Source organism: Cynocephalus volans, chromosome 4 (genome assembly GCF_027409185.1).
Source record: "Cynocephalus volans isolate mCynVol1 chromosome 4, mCynVol1.pri, whole genome shotgun sequence".
In the NCBI taxonomy this organism is placed as follows: Eukaryota; Metazoa; Chordata; class Mammalia; order Dermoptera; family Cynocephalidae; genus Cynocephalus; species Cynocephalus volans.
In genome coordinates, this window is record NC_084463.1 from 115,205,868 (window position 1) to 115,223,160 (window position 17,293).

Below are 17,293 nucleotides of genomic sequence, written 5' to 3' on the forward strand. Positions count from 1 at the left end.
CTTTCTCCCTCCCTGGCTCACTTGTCTCCACTTTTTCAGGCTGATCTGGGGAAAACCCTGCATCTCCCCCAGAGAGCCTGAGTACTGGGAATTTTGCGGTAGTCCTGGCAGAATGCCAGATGTTCTGAGTGGCTAAAGGGGAGGTTGGGGCACTGCTGGTTCAGGGACTGGGGTTGCATGGGGCCAGGCCAGGACAGGGTTGGAGGGGTCTGGGGACTAGAGCTAGACTGAGGGGCTGAGGATCTGAGGCCCAGGAACCTATAGGTCCATGGCCATAAGGGGCAGGGGGCACTCAAAACCCGGTGCTCAGAGAAGACAATCTCAGACAACCTCCAAGACAGTTCTAGTAATTGCCTCTTCCAGCCTTAAGACAATCTCACTTTCAAGGAGAGTCCTTTTATTCCCACTCCCCCTCCCTTTTGTCTTTTTTTTTTTTCAAATAAGGAGTTAGTTTACCCTGTGCTGTTGCCAAGGGGAGAGTTTAATGAAAATCAATAGAGAAATTAAAGATGAGAGGGGGGAGGGATGAGGGCTCAATTCTGAGCCCAAGAAGAAAATCGCCAGGGGTGAAGGATGGGAAGATTGCAGCCTGACTCCATGCAGCTCCCTCACCCACACCCTCCAGTTTCCTGGGGCAGCTCGTGGGGTGGGACTGATATGTCCTGACAGCTGGAGCGCTGGGCTGGATGAGAGACAAGACAGGGAGGCCTGGACCTCACTATTGAAATTCCAGATACCCTGAGCAGGAGGAAGGGGGCTGCAGGGGGGTGGGATGGGGAGGGGAGGTTCTGCAGGTTCAGTGGCCATTTTACAGGAGTCTCTTCACTGCCTGCTCCCCGTATGGCTGCAGATGGTCAGAAATAGTTAATTTTTGAAAAACAAGCAAACAAAAAATCCTTTAACCAGTTTTTTTTATTCTTTGGCATATTTGCTTCTCACAGTCAATTTGCAAGGAAGGCAGGGAGAGATGGTCACCCCCCCCCCACCCAATTTTACAGAAGAGCAAACTGAGGCTGTAAAGGATAGAGACACTGGGAGGGACAGAGCCAGGGCTGAGAACTCTGCTTTTTTGCTCCTGGTCATAGTTTCCCCTCCCCCATTAGCTGAAAGGGGCTGTAGTGTGCAGACCCCAGGACAGGCAGCTACTTTATCTTGCTAGAGTCAGTTCTAATATATGAGAGGCTATGTGAGGAAAGAGGGGCTATGAATGCCAGGCAAAAAAACCTTTGCTTAATTTTGCTTGCAACCTTTTCTTTACCTAGAGTAGCTCCTGGAGAGAGGGAGCTACAGAATGCCTTTGAATGGGGGTCCCAGATGCTTCCCCACCCCTCCTAAGGGCTCAACCCACCTAAGCTTGTCAGCTTCTTTACTCCTCATGCCCCCAGGCACTGGCCTTCAACTGCTCTGGGAATGGGCTAAGGCTGTACAGAGTCCCATGGTCCCCGGTCAGCTGTCTCTGCTGTGACTATGGTTGACAGGCAGAGAGGAATGGGGACAGGCACTGTCACTACCCCAGCCTTGCAAGGGGCACTGTCACTGCCCCAGCCTTGCAAGGGGCAGGGTCTGTGACCAAGCCTTCCCAGGAGGAATGTGGCCCATTCACTTCCCGATTCCCCTGTCCCTCTGCCTCAAAGGTGGCGCTGAGGGTGGGGGTGGGGTCATGGGGTATGGGGGCAGTTGGAGGGGGGAGTGGAGGGTGCAGACATAGGAGGCCAGGATGGGAAGAGGCAGGAACAAAATCGGGCACACTGGCCCACCTCCCCTTCTCTCTCCCTGCAAGGATCCAGGCTGAAATTATAGGCCAGTACTGTCCAAACAGAAGGAAGGCCCTGTAGGCTCAGGGGCTCACGCCACCCACCAAGTCCAACCTGAGTTTGGAGAAGAGATGGGCTCTTCCTTGGAGAAGAGGTGTGTAAGCGCAGCAGCGGGTTTGCAGCAGCTGGTATCCCTCTGGGGCTCAGCGGGCCCCCATGTGCTGTGCAACAGCGGCCCCTGGTGGACAAGAGCATCAGCGGCAACCCCTCCAGGTTGCCTGGGGCTGCCTTCTCCTGGAGCTGCTGAGGCTGGTGGGCTCTGGGGTCCCAGGACCAGAAGTCAGGGCCAGAGTGTGTCCGTGGTGGGGGTAGTGTGGGGGAGGGGGATAAGATTTACAAATTCAAGGCAATGGGGTTTCTTCCCACTGTGCCTGCCTCTTCCAGGAGAAGGACGTAGAAAAATCTTGTAATCTAGCATGTTTCCAGCTCCCAGGCTTCCCAAGAGAGTCTGTCCTGTGCCTATCCTAGCAGAATCCTAGGCCCTGTAGTCCCCTCTGGACAAGTCCAAACCCCGCAGTCCAGCAATGAAGGTGTCCTCTGACAAGCTGTCTCCAGCATATTGTCCCTTTGGTAAACAGGTCTGGGTTCAATGCCCAGCCTCCACTTACTATGTGTGTGACCTTGCGTCCCTGTGAGCCCTGTTACATCATGAGTAAAAGTGGAGTGATTATTCTTGCCTTGCAGCTTGTGAAGACGAAATGTGTCAGAGCTCCATAAATGTGAGCTATTTTCTTGTTCCCACCGGATTCCTCCACTGAAAGTCCTTGGGTCTTCGCTGCCTCAGAGTCCCTGCCTACACTGGGGTACCCCAACTGGAGTGTTTCACCTCCGCTTGTTGACATGCAGCTTGGATGCCTCCTTCTCTGGACCTCCTTCCTGACTCCTGTCATCCCTTCTTGGTGCCCATGCTGTATGCAGTGCATGTCCCACACTGGCCTCAGCTCTGTGTGGGCTTCCCTACCAAGACACGCTATCTTGCCCTCCCCTTTAGCCCATCAGGGAAGTAGCTGGCACACACAGGTGAACAATGTTTGGTGTATGGCTGAATAAATGCTGTTTGAAGAGTTCTGGTGCATTCTTCCTCCCCATTGCAGATGAGAGGCTAGAGGCCCAGAGAGGTGAAGTGGTGTGCTCAGCTGCAGGGCTGAGACCAGAGCACAGAACATCTGATTTACTTAGAACAGCCTGGCAAGACTTCATGAGCAGTTTCAGGCCCTGGTGTGCAGTGAGAGTGGGGGGACTCAACCTGTAGGGTCCCTCAGCAGGGACAGATGACTGGAAGTCATTACATGGGGTTTGCCCTGAGCCCCCTTTTGCACCACCTAGCCCTGGTAATTTGCACCAGCTTCTCCTTTCTCCTTCCCCCCCTTTAACTGCTATGGCCCTGAGCCCAAGTTCTTAGGTCCCCACGCAGACCTAGAGAGGCTGGTGGGCCAAGACGAGCTCTGTGAGTCAGCCTGAGACAAGCCAGATGAATAGAAGGCACCTGAGACTGGCGGTGCCTTCTGGGCAGAGGCTACCAGGCTGAGGGTGAGTGAAAGACCCTGGGACCCATCCTTCCTTCACCACTGGTGTGCTGAAGAACCACAAGGAAGTTTTCTTATCCCTGTGAGCCTCAATTTTCTCATTTGGTGGCATCCCCTGTTCTGCTGGTGTAATGCGGCGTATAAGGTTATTCTGTAGTGTAATGTGGTGAACAGAAGTTAGAAGGTGTTGAGCTGGCTGGGCTGGGAATTCTGGGGCCTGTTCTCTGGGGTTTGGTGGGTGTGTTAAGGGGGTGGCATTCCTCTAGGAGTTGTCAGAAGAGAGCTGGTCACCTCTCTATCCCTGTGAGTTCACAGATGGAGCCCTACTTTTGAGTGCCGTGTGTGTGCGTGCGTGTGCGTGTGTGTGCGTACGTGTGCGTGTGTGTGCGTGCGCGTGCGTGTGTGGTGGGGTGGGGTGGGTTGAGAAGCAGCGGGTTTGGCAAGGTAAAATGCTAGTCATCGTGTGCATTTCCTGGCTGGTCTCTGAATTATCTGGTGAGAACAGATAATAAATAAGAAGTCAGATGTAGACATGGTGCTGGTGCTGAGGAGGAGGGACGCTGTGCTCGCAGGGTAGCGAGGTTTCCTCAAGGTGCTGGACAAGGTGCAGAGCTGGCACTTTCTGCCCTTGGCACGATCTTTCCTTTGGCTTCTGGACTGGGGCAAGTGCTAGGTTGGAGGGGAGCCGGGGAAAGGAGGTTGCTACGGCAGGGAGAAGACTGAGAGGATGACAGAAGGCGCGAGCTTGGAGGCAGAATCTGACAAGGACCCACTTCCGGAGGGTAGTCTGGACTGACAGACAGCACCGCACTGACAGAGGCCAGCCCTCGAAGCACAGAACTGGAACCGGAAACAGCATCCACCCGCCGCTCCCTGACAGCAGGTGCTGGGGCCTCTGGTCACCCATGGAGACAGAGAGAGACAAGGAGAGGGTAGGGGGGTGAGAAAGAGGAAGAGACTTACGGAAGGAAGAGAGAGGAAGGGGGACGGGAAGACACACACACAGAGGACGAACCTACAAGTTTCCAACGGAGTGTTTCATTCTGTCCTCTGCTTGTGATCTGCTTGGATGTATAGTCATCTCTCATTGTGGTTTTAATTTTTATTTTCCTGATGAGTCATGATTTTGAGCACTTTTTCATATCCTTATTGGCTGTTTGGTTATCTTCTTTTGTGAAATGTCAGTCTGAGACTTTTCCCTGCTTAAAAACATTGGGTTGTTTGTCTTCTTCTTACTGATTTATAAACTTTAAAAAATATACTGTCCATACAAATCTTTTTTCAGATATAGGTATTGAGAATATATATTGTCAGCCTGTGGTTTGAATTTTCATCCTCTTAATGGTATCTTTTGATAAATAGAAATTTTTATTTTATTAAAGTCCAATTTATTGATGTTTTCTCTTGTAGTTAGTGCTGCTTGCATCCATTTAAGAAATCACTGTTTTCTCCATAATCATGAAGATATTCTCCCACATTTTCTTCTAAAATTTTTATTGTTTTACATTTGACATTTTAGCTTATAATCCATTTCAAATTAATTTTTAATGGTATTCAAGATTCTGTTTTTTTCTCATATGAATACTCAATTAAGCCAGTACCATTTATCAAAAAGACTATCCCTTCACCACTGAATTGAAATGATGCCTTTGTTGTAAGCCAAGTGGTGATATATGGGTGAGTCTATTTCTGGACTTTTTTTTCTGTTCCGTTAGTCTTATGGTCCACCCTTGTGCAAAATGACACTTAGTCCCTGTAGTGTAACAAGTTTTGGTATTTTGGTAGTATAAATCCTCCAACTTCCTTCTTCTTTAAGATTATCTTTGTAATTCTTAAGTTCTTTGCATTTTTATATATGTTTTAGAATCTGCTTGTCAGTGCCCACAGAAACACCTGCTGATATTTTGACTGAAATTTCTTTAAATTTATAGATTAATTTTTGGTTAATTGACATCTTAAACAATATAGGGTATTCCATTCAATGAACATAGTACATCTCTATACTTAATAAAGGTGTCTTTAATTTCTCTCAACAATGTTTTGAGTTTTCAGTGTCAACATCTTACACATCTTTTTAAAGATTTATTCCTAGTTGTGTTTTTATGCTAATGTGAGTGGTATTTTAAAATTTTATTTTCCGATTGTTGTTGCTAAAACATAAAAAATACAATTTTGATATTATATTCAATGATCTTGCTAAATTCACTTATTCATTTTAACAGTGTGTAGATTCTTTTGGGTTTTCCACATGCACAATCATGTCATCTGTAAAAAATGACAGTTTTGCTTCTTCTTTTCCAATTGTTATTTTTTAAATTTCTTTTTCTTGTCTGATTGCATTGGTCAGTATGAAGTTAAATAGAACTGGTGATGATGGATAGCTTTTCTGGCTACTGATTTCAAGGGGAATGTTGTCAATATTTCATTCACTATTTCATTGTTAAATGTGATATCATTTTCATTTTAAGGATTAGAAAACTGAGGCTCAGAGAAGGTGAGTAACTTTTTCATTTCAGCAAGTCAGCAGGGAGCCCAGGCTTTTCTCACTACGAAGGTCATGCAATTTCTTTGCACCACAGGTACCTCTGGAACAGTGCTGCTCAACGCAGTATGTCCAGTAGACTTACTTGAGGAGTTTTAAAAAATAATGATGCCGAGACCATCTCAGACCAATTAAATTCAAATTTCTGGTGGTAAAGCCTGAATATTAGTGTTTTAAAAACTTTCCTAGATGATTCTAATCATCTGAGAACTGCTGATGTAGAAACACTTTTGGTACATTTCAGATCCCAGCTAAGATGTGAAGGGTAAAACAAACCCCACTAGTGCTTTGCTGAAGATTTAATATTTTCATATCAGCACATGCCTGTTAACCCTAACCCAAAGGGAAGCCCACTCCCAAATGCCTTCAGAGCATCTCTTTGAAAATCTTCTTTAAAGAAAACCATCTGCTTGTCAGGGAAATCATTTTCTATTTACAGTCTTAAGTGATTCAATCCGTGATTTCTGTCCACTTAAATAACTCATCTCTGCTTTCTCTGCCTATATATCTCTCTCCCTACTTGGCTGACTTGCCTGCCAAATTGGCTATATAATCCTTTCTATCCATTGTTCCATTTCCTAGTACATATTAATTTTTGTGTTTATCCACTTTGATACTCAGCTTTTAACCAAAGATTATTGTTTGAAACAGCAAAACAGGTTGAGTGAGGTCTGGCATATAATAGCTTGGGGAAGGATAATATTCTTCTTCTGAAGACATATTTCAGTTTCTGTAGCTTTCTGTGGAGCTGTCAGTTCTACCACTACTCCATAAAACAAATACCTCATTTTATAAAGGGAGCCTTTAACCTCTTGCTTTGTTCACAGACCTTATCTGAGCCTTGCCCCTATCTGGTTCACACTCCATATTTGGATTTTGCTTCTGGCTCATGGGTTTATTTATTGCATCAAATGATTTGTCCTGTCCCTTGTTCCCTCACTTGTCTTTGCTTCCTTGGGCATAACTCTTGCTTTCTTTTGTGGCTATGATTGAATTTTTCTTCTGACTGTACTGTGGAAAAACAGACCAGTGCTGCCTGGACCCATGAGCAGGATTCCAATTGCTTTGCAATTCCCACTTATCTTGTGTTTTTCTGCAGCCTTTAGGTGTCTGAGTGGACAGAAAAGTAAAGAAGAAAATTTGGGTGTCTTTAGGTCATTCTCCCTTTCTTGTGGCTGAGTTTTCACTGCATTCACATGATTCTGTTTAATTGTTACAATCCAGCAGCCAACTCCTCCTTCTTTCCCTAAAAACTACACACAAAACAAAAACAAAAACAAGTTCCCTCCCCCAAGCAAAACTAAGAAGTAGCAGACCAGCACCAGTGACATATGATGGGCCTTTGTATACTAGCCTGTGTCCCTTAGATATTTGAATAAAAGCCACCATGGATGCTTTTCCAGTAATCAGTAGGAGAACGTTGTTCATAAAATGATGTTTACTGTGCACTTTGGGTTCCTCAGCTGCATGGGTTCCATGCTCTTTCTCTCACTCCCCGGGGAGAGTCTTAGCATTCACTGGCTGCCTCTGTGTCCAAACTCCAGGTGCATCAGCTCTGCTGCCCAGGTGATGACCAGGGCAGGCCATCCTTACCACCACTTGCAGGCCCACCCATGAGGAAAGTCTGGCCTCAGGCCCAGGCCCATCCCACTCTATGTAAAAGCTAATTATCTATAAGTGCTTCCAGCAGCAATTTCTTCAGAGATGTGTAAGTGCTTTGATTAGATTGTTCTCTTGGCATCATTAGGTTTGTGACTGGGGGTGGGAAGTGGGTGGTTTGGTGATAGAGACTTTCCTGAAATGAAATGGGACCAGTGTTTGAGGAAGCTGGCCTCAGGCTGGGCTACTCCTGAGCCCATCACAGGAGCTGAGATGAGCTACCCCTGTGGACCTGGCCCTCTCACCAGCTTCTCCCTTCTTTCCTCCCCATGGGGACCACTGACGAGGCACAGGACAAGGAGTGGGGAGATCAGGATTGGAGTCCCAGCCCCGGCATTAACTTGCTATGTGCTGAGGGCCTAGAGGTGATTGAGGTAGGAGCTGCCCCGGGCAGCTCACATCTAGTGGGGGATGGCATGTGACCTGATGAGACCATCCAGCATGATGCGGGCTCTAGGTGGGGTCAGACCAGAGTGGTGTGGCAGCTGGGGGAGGGGTGGGGGGTGCAGAGACCACCCCCATGTGGGAGAGGCAGGTGGATATTCACAGAGGAGGTGGCTTCCGACCTGGGTCTGAGAGGGTAGTGAGGGGAGCAAACAGGGAAGATGAGCACTTTGGCTTTAAGTGAACTGGGTTTGAGATGCCCATGTAATATCCAGGCAAATTATTTTTAGAATTAAACATAAAATGATCCAGTAGTCAGTTTGGAAATGCAGATGGGAACCTCAGGAAAAAAGTCAGGGCTGGATGGCTAGGTTCAGGGGTCATTGCAGTGAGTCACTGAGGCCACCTGCGTTTGGGTGCCATTGTCTGTTATGGTACCAAGCGGGCTGGCAGCAGAACCTGGCTATTGTCAGTATAGATAGATGCAGAGGAGGAGAGGTTCAGAGAGCAAATGGTAAGAAATAGCTTGCTTGGGAGGAGATAAGCCCAAAGTGTGGTATCATGGAGCCCTGGGAGGAGGGAGGGCCAAGGTGGAGAGAATTCTTAGCAGGAGTAGGGCTAAGCAAGACAGGGATGGAGAGGCTGGGATTCGCATCAATTTCCCAAATCTTTTGCAAGCATGCGATTTCTCTCCCCATCGCCTTTCTTTCTATCTCACTCCCCTTCTGTCTATTCTCTCAAGTTTTTGTTTCTGTCTGTCTGTCTTTGTTTCTCTGTATCTGTCATTTATTTCTGCTTCTTCTCTGTGTCAGTGCCTTGTTCAGCACCTATCACAATGTAAGTGCTCAGTAAATGTTTGTTGAATTATAGAAATGCAGGGATAGTGCTAATTTTCCCTCTGTTCCTTTCTGAGGGACTGTAATTGTTCATCTTATTATAACTGGCCAGGAATTAAAACAGGAATCACTCTCATTTTGAAAGTCCCAGTTCTGGGTTGCATGATTGGAGGATGTCCAAATAAGTGGGTTAATTATGGGCCCCAACCCAAAGGGCTGAGGTTCTCTGTGGGGTCTCAGTCCCAGAGGAATCTGCATAAAGGAGCCCCAGAGAGAAGCCCTGCTGGGCAGGCAGAAGTGAGGTGAGCTAGGAATCAGGATCCCAAGGCTAGGAGAGATGACTGCAAGCCACCAAGTAGGGATGGGTGGAATGACGGCGCCACCAAGTGGCAGGTGCTGTACATGCGGTCTCTCATTTAACGATTTCCATAGTCCTCTGAGGTTGATATTTTTATCCCCATTTTATAAAGGGGAAAATACCCCTGTGAGATCAGTATTGTTACTCCCTTTCTATAGATAAAGGCTCAAAGTAGGTAAGAAAATTGTTCAGTTAGTAAGGGACAGAGGCAGGATTCAGACCTGGTTAGATCTGACTCCAATGCCTCTGGCATGTTCTTACACTATAGAAATTGTCTCAGGGGCTGGGAAGCCCAGTGGTGTGGGGCCCTTCGGTGGCCTCCTGCTGTGGTGAACTGGGCTGGGTCTTAGCTGCTGTGATGGATATGGAGATCAATTTGGGCTGTGGCAGACTGCTGGCAGCAGGCTAGTGGCAGGTCAGCACCATCAGAACCAACTTGGCCCCTGTGAAAAACCACCAAATAGAAAAATGAGCAAAACGTATGAACAGGCAATTCAGAGTAGAGGAAATCCAACTTGCAAAAACAAAAGCCAAAACAAACTAAACCAAAGCAAAACAAAGTGATATGAAAAGACTCTTAATCTCATTGGTGAGTGGAGATATGCAGGTTAAAATATAATTTTTATACTGATCAATTGTCAAAAACATAGAAATCTTACAACACCAAGTACTGGCAAGGATGTGGAGTTAAGTTAGCTTATATATTGCTGGTGGGAGTGTAAATTGCTACTACCATCTTGCAAAACAATTTGGCAATACCAGTAAAGTTAAAAGATGTTACATCCTATGCTCTAGGAATTCAACTCCTAGATTGAGACCCCCCAGAGAAACTAGCACATGTTCACCAGAAAACATTTCAAAGAACATTTATAGTAGCATTGTCTATTATAACAAAAGCTGGGAAATCACTCAAATGCCCTTCGAAGGGAGAATGCATAAATGAATTGCAGTCAATTTACACAATGAAATACCACACAGCAGTGAAAATAAATGGACCATAACCACATGTAACAACAGGAAGAAGTTTTATAAACATAATACTGACTGGAGGAAAAGCACATTGCAGTATACAATATGATACCACTTATGTCAAGTACAAAACCTTATCAAACCAAACAATACACCCGGGCAATAGGTCTCTAAAGAAAACAGGAATAATAAGCACAAAACTCAGTGTAATGGCCCATCCAGCAGGAGAAAGCACAGGTACACAATTAAGAAAGGTGTGGGGGTGGATTTCTTGGTTTTATTTTATTTCTGAGACTAGAATTTCTGGATATTAGGCATTTTTTATTATTTGTTATACCTTATAAATTCGCCATATATATGTGTATATATGTATATATGTGTGTGTGTGTGTGTGTATAAACTCTTTTGAAGGGATAATATATTTATATATGTTTTATAATGAATTACTGAAAGAGATCTGCAGCATATGAAACAAATTAGAAGGAAAGGACGACAATGGGCCATTGGTGATTGTACAGACAGGGCTCCACAGATCCTCTGGGAAACTAAAGGGCAGTGAAAGAATTGGGGTCCACATCAGGCTGGGGTCACTTTCCCGGGGCCAGGAATCTGTGGAATTTATGTTCTCATTCTGGCTGTTTCTCCAGTGCTGTCCTTTCCTGTAACTGCCTTCACTCACAATATCCCCTCCATCTGCAATGTCATCCTCTCCCTTACTTGTCTAAAGTGTGCTCTCAAGTCTTAGGTCAAATTTTACTTTCGTGCATTTATTTCCCATTTATTGAAAACCTCCTTCGTGCCAGGCTGGAGCAGCCAAAAGTGAACAAGCTGTGGTCCCTGGACTTGCAGAGCTGGCAGGCGAACAGGGGAGCCCAACAGACAAAGGAGCAGAGAATCATGCTGTGGTAGTGCTTTTCCAAATTGCTGGTGCATAAGAGTCAGCCGGGACCTGTTAAAAAGCGGATTCCCAGGTCTCCCCAGAGATTCTGCGGGATAGGTCTGGGTGGAGCATAGGAATCTGCTCTACGGAAACCTCAGTGAATTTGATGCAGCTGGTCCACAGGCCCCACTTAGAGAAACAGGGCCCTTTAGTGTGATAAATACTGTGATGGTAGCAGAAGTACTTGGGCATGGTAGCCCCGAAGAGGGCCCCCCGAGCTGGGGTGTGGGCATTAAGTCAGGAGAGGCTTCCAGGAGGCCATCCTGTAGAGCATCCTCATTAGAAGTCACGTTGTGTGATGACTATTTTAGATGGCAGTCGCTTCCTCCACTGCAGGGGGCACTCTTCCCTGGTTCACCTTTGCTCTGAAACAAGGCCTGGCATGCAGCATGTGCTCAGAGAAATTATACTCAGTGGGTTTGCAGGGCAGCATTTGGGCTGGGCAACAGGCCTGGTGTCTGGGCCTTTGGTGGCACCAGGCCCTGGGGACCATTAACTCCTTGGCCTCTCTGATGTGTTCACATTGGCCTGTCTTCAAGTGTGCATTGGGGACTAATGCGGGATACTATTTTAGTCTTATGGTCCAACGGTCCCAAGTGAGTCCTTGGGACCAGGGTACCAACTCTATCTGCAACCAAGATGAGATTAAGGAGATGTGATTGAGACATTTTTCCATTAGAGACTGTAGTTCCTTAGCAATGGGCTCAGTTGGTGCTGGAAGCAGGTAAGAGAATGAAGGCCAGACAGGATAAGGTGTTCCTTATGTTGGCAAGAGAGCTGATTCCTGTTTCTAGGCCCAGAGCAGCCTCACTTCCCTTCCCTGGGCCCCAGCGAGACCCCTCTCTGAGGGCCTGTTAGTCAAACACCTGGCAGGAATCCAGCCCTGTCAGGGGCTGCTGGGCTGCTGTTTGTTCCCTTTTATTAAGCACATCCAGGTGTGTTTTATTGCGGACAGTTCCCTGGGCTCCTGTTTCCACATTTGTCTCCTTTGAGCCTGAGATTGCCAAAGGCTTTCACAGCTAATGGACCTTATAGTTCCCAAGAGCCATTTAAGGGAGGTACAGAACTCAGCGGTGGTAATTAGTCAAACGAAACACGGATCTCGGGAGACCCACTGGAGCTGAGTGGCAGGAAGTGAGGATGTAGGGACAGGATTCTCAGACCTGTGGCAGGTGTGGGGAACATGAGCACAGGCTTGTCCTCACCTCACCTCTCCCTGTTCCCCTGCCCATCCCTACCTCCTCCTCCTAACTGGGAAAGGACTCCTAGGAGCTTAGTGGCAGCATCCTCAGGCAGGCTAGTGTCCTGGGTGTCTGAGGGGCTGCAGTCACACTTCTGAGCTAACCTTGACAAGCTACTGCCCCCTTTTTCTCCAACAAGTCTCACTGACTGACCCTTCATGAAGGCTGAGGTCTGAGCTCAGGTGCCACTTCTCAGGAGGCATGTAATGTTCTGTTCAAAACCTGGGCTTTGAAGCCAGACTGTTTGGGTTCAAATCCCAAACCAACTACTTTCAAAGTCTGTGATCTGGCGCAAGTCAATGAATCTTTCTGTGTCTCAGTTTCCTCGTCTGTAAGGAAGGGATAATAATACTGACATCAAAGGGTTTATTGTAAAGAATAAATGGCACTCTACTTAGCGTGGTACCTGGCACACTGTAAGCACTCAAAAAGCAGAAGCTATGATTACGCCAAGAGCAGATCTGGTGGGCTGAGCTGGGAGCTGAAGTCTTTATCTGGCATTTATATCCCGCCAGGCCCAGGTTTGTTCCTCTCTCACTGGGCAGAGAGAACAAGTCCTCCAAGGAAGCAGCCCGCTTTCTACGGGGGAGGATGTTGGATGACAAGATGGGAAAGGAAAGACGTATTAGTCCATTTTGTGCTGCTATAATATAATACCTGAGACTGGGTAATCTGTAGACAATTGAAGTTTATTTGGCTCAGAGTTCTAGAGACTGGGAAATCCAAGGGCACTGCTCTGGTGTCTGGTGACGGCCGTCATGTGGTATTGTTCCATGACAGAAGGCAGAAGGGCCAGTGAGACAGACAGAGAAAGGGGGCTGAACTCCCATGATAACTGACCCACTCCTGTGAAAACAGCATCAATCCATTCATGAGGGTGGAGTCCTCGTGACCTACTCAACTCTTAAAGACTCCACCTCCCAGTACTGTTACGTTGGCAATTAAATTTCAACATGAGTTTTGGAGGGGACAAACATTCAAACCAAAGCAGATGTTGAGCTCAGCCTGCTGCTAAATTCAAGGGAGGTAGGAGGGAATCGACACTTCCTGAGCCTCTCTTCTCGATCAGGCATTGCCTGCTTTAACTCACTAATCCCCCAAAACCCTGTTGATGTCTCAGAGAGACTAAGTGCTAAGTCACACAGCAAGGAAGAGGGAGCCAGGATTGGAGCTCAGGGATGTGAGATTTCTATGTGACTGTTCTTTCTGCCATGTTTTGCTGTGGTGGATGACCAGGGTCTAGACCCCAGACACTTGGCTTAAGGTCTGCCATCTAGAAAACTCATTGGAGATCACTGATCTTTGCTGGACTCACAAAAGAGTGCCAGAGTTTGGGTCTTTCTGCATTTGTCACTGGGTTTTTCCTGATTGCACACTGGGTCCTGGGCTATTCTGGGAAGCAAGGGCTAACTTTGTAGGGGGCTTAAGTCTGTCTCATTACCATCACAAGCAGTGCTGCCCTCCCAGGACACACAGGGAAGCTTCCTCTCTCTGTCTGCAGGTGGACGGTGTTCTGTGCTTGGCTGACATCCTGACTGACAACAGCCACTCAGAGGCCACACGAGCTGAGGCTGCGGCTGTGGTGGCCCAGGTCACCTCCCCACACCTGCCCTTCACCCAGCACCTCAGTAGCTTCCTGGAGAGCATGGAGGAGATCGTCACAGCCCTGCTCAGTGAGTCACCCTGGGTGGGTGGGACCCCTGGGTGAGAGAGCCTTGGCACAGCTGCCTTCAGGAAGGCCAGAGAGGAATTCTGTCCACTGCTTGCCACACCCCAAGTGTCTTCTGCATAGATGGCCACACTAGCTGAAATCCCACCATTAATGGATTAGAGTCAGGATTGGAAGAGCTCTATTTTCAAGAGTCTTCCATTAAAATGCATGCAGCCTTCTGAGAAGTAACTGGAAGTTGGGTATTAATTGGCCTTTCAGAAGAGAGTCCAGGACAAGCCCCAGGGAGAAGAGGGTCCTCATATTTTGAGGTTCAGATCTTTGGCCAGAAACTTTGATAGACTTTGTTCCTAAAGCCTCAGTCTTTGTATCCAACAAATCTGGCAGTGAAAACTGAGGGCAGATAGCTTCTCAGAGAGCACCAGCTCACCACAACCTGCTGCCTGAAATCCCACCACTGGTCTCACATCACGGGGCCTTGAAAGCATGGACTCTTCTGGGTTCCCCTCTTTGGATGTCTATACTTCTGGCCAGAGAATCATAGCCCTGTACCTAAAATATGCTCCTTTCCTAGCTTCCCTTTGCTAAATTGCAGAAACTAGAGGGACTCTTCTGGATAACAATCCTCAGGACACTTGTTTTACAAACTACTTCCTTTTTTTAAAAAGAAAAAGAGTGCTGGTGGTCATCTGTTTTTCTACTTCTATCTCTATCTCTGTCACTGTCACTACATACACGTTTTATTGAAACTGAATGAAAATTAATTTCATCAGAAAATTTAGGGTTAGCACTCGGAATCACCATAACAGGGCCATTGCATACCAGGGATATGTGGAACAGCACGAACTTAGGGGCAGTATAGAACACTGGGCTAGAATTCAGAACACCTGGGTTTGGGTTCTGGCTTTTCTTTCATCCATTCGACAAACAGCTATTGACCAGCAACCCTGTGCAGGCACCAAGTGAGATTCTGCCACTCCCTTACCACGTCACATTGTAAAGCTCACTTTCTAGTTTTCCTAATACTGTATATAAAATGAGAGGTTGCAACTTGTTTCTTTCAAGGGTCCTTCTAGCTCTAGAATTTTAAGATCTGCAAGTACTTTGCTCATAGGAGACATCAGTTAAGTTGACTTTATGGCTGATTCTAGTTCTAAGGGCCTGGTGCCTACAGGTCAGGCTGGGAGAAATTAATTTGCCAACATCCACATTTATTTGAAATTGAGAAAACATGGAAGCTAATTGCTGAAACTCTTGGCTAGAGGGAGCTCAAGGGAACATAAAGTTTAATGCCTATTCTAAAGGGAAGAAATTTGGGCCTTAAAAGGTTTAGAAAGTTTCTCAAGGCCACACAGTACCATTATGATTCACTTATGCTAAGAGTCTTATACTCAAATATCCAACAGAACCTGGCAGGAGGCTTAAATGAGTTGAAGAGAGCCAGATGGAAGAAGAATATAAGAAGGTTTGGTTCCTATATCGAATGAATTTGCAACATCAAACTGAAAAGCACATGCACTGACTAGATGGAGGGAGTCACCAGCAAACTCCAACTGATTATTGTTATGTAGGAAAGGCCTGGACTTTTAAAATAAGATAAAAATCCTAAATTTTATACAAAATCACCCAATTTAGAAATGTTATCAAATAATAAAACAAATAAATCAAACCATATACAGTCCAAACGACCTTTTGGTATTGTCATATGTGCATTCCTGCTGCTTTGCACAGGCTGGATTTCTCCCTGGAGGACATTTATTTCATCCTGATGAAGATGCATCATAGCGCTCACTCTGAAATTCAGCGTTTGAAATCTATCTTTTGGGAGGGAAGTCAGAGCACAGTTCTTTGGTGGGAAATAGCCCTCCAATTTCTTGCCATTCTCTGGAAACATTTAGAAATGAGTCACTGTAATCCTCAATTTGATCTTCCTAACACATCCCAGGTGACTTGGACTGCAGTTCAAATAAATGTGCAGCAAAATTAGAAGGCACTTAGATGGCTGTGTTAATAATTGCTGTGTCGGCAGCAACAGCAACTGCATGAGAATGAGGGGGAGTGTTTGGACCTAGAAGAAATCTTAAGCAAAGTGGGCCAGTGAGGTCTGCAGTCTTACCCCAAATCCTAGATGATGGAAGGTGGCCTCAAAAGGGTTGAATGATCCTAGAGACTCCCCAAAAGTCAGAGGATGCAGTGGTCATTGGATAAAGGGAATCATAGAGTTGTTAATTCCTTGTCTAACCTGTTTTCCCAGCCCTGGGTAGTTAGATCAAGATTCTGAATTGTTTAGTGGTCACATCTGGGCTGTGGGAGGCAGAGCTGCCCAGAGGCAGGCATTACCCTCCCAATAGGTTTGAAACCTAGGTCTAGCATCGCCAGGGTGAGTCAAAGGAGCCAGTGACAAGAAGCAACCTGGAGCGTAGGAGAATGAGGACTTTGGAATCAGGCAGACCTGGATTTGATTCTAGTCCCCAACAATTACCTACTGGCCATAAGACTTCAAAAAATCACCCAGTGTTTGAATTCTCAGTTCATTCATTTATAAAATTGTGATAAAAATTAGTTTGTCATAAGGATTGCATGACTTAATGAGGTAAAAAATGTACAGCAGTGCCTGGCACAGAGCAAACCCTGAATAAATGGTAGCTGCTGCTGCTACTACTAGTTTCTCTAAGACTCGGCTTCCACATCTGTCAATGTGGACAACCATTTTCTACTTTGAGGGTGCTCAGAATTTAATGGCACAGTGCAAGGCCCATGGCAAGTGTTCAACTAGTGCCACTGTCTGTCCCTTTTTAGGTAGGGACCAGTAACTGCATTCACTGGAAAGTTCCAAGAGGTGCCAGCTGCAATATCAGAATCTGGAAGTATGGACTCTTTGTCTGGAGGCAAGAACCAGGGATCAGGATAGAACAAAGCTCAACTCTCTCTCCTGAACTTTCTTTTACTCTGGAGGCTATTTTCTTGAAGTGTGGCCTCTCCTCCTGTGGTTTGTAGAGGTGCTATCAGTGGGAGAGGGCCTGGACCCAGGAAGCAGCTTGACTGGTGGTCAAGTTGGAGGTTAGTGTCAGAAGTCAGGTCCATTGGGATGGGGCAGCACCACGGACAGGCCCTTTATGCCTCCTCCTGAGGCAGAAGTCCATTCCAGGTCCTGTGGAGCCCATGAGGGACTGTGTTAGGCTGTGTTATGGGAACCCTCCTCCTTAAAGGCCTTTACTGCAAGTAGAGATAGTACATGGGGAAATTTGGTTAGGGCTGGGCTATGACCAGTAGGATCAGAGAGAAACAGCTTGACATTCAGGGGCTTGATGTAGGAATTTCCTGCAGCCAGACGACACTTATACTGGGACCAAAA

The 17,293-nt window shown here is 46.6% G+C and overlaps 1 protein-coding gene across 2 annotated transcripts in view; it reads left to right on the forward strand.

Annotated features, from left to right (window-relative positions):
• Nucleotides 1-17,293, forward strand: part of INSC (INSC spindle orientation adaptor protein) — a 123,695-nt gene that overhangs the window by 86,080 nt on the left and 20,322 nt on the right. For both annotated transcript variants that reach the window (XM_063094610.1, XM_063094611.1), the window contains one exon: nt 13,771-13,942. In XM_063094610.1, coding sequence (XP_062950680.1) covers nt 13,771-13,942 — 172 coding nt within the window. The remainder of the gene's footprint in view (nt 1-13,770; nt 13,943-17,293) is intronic.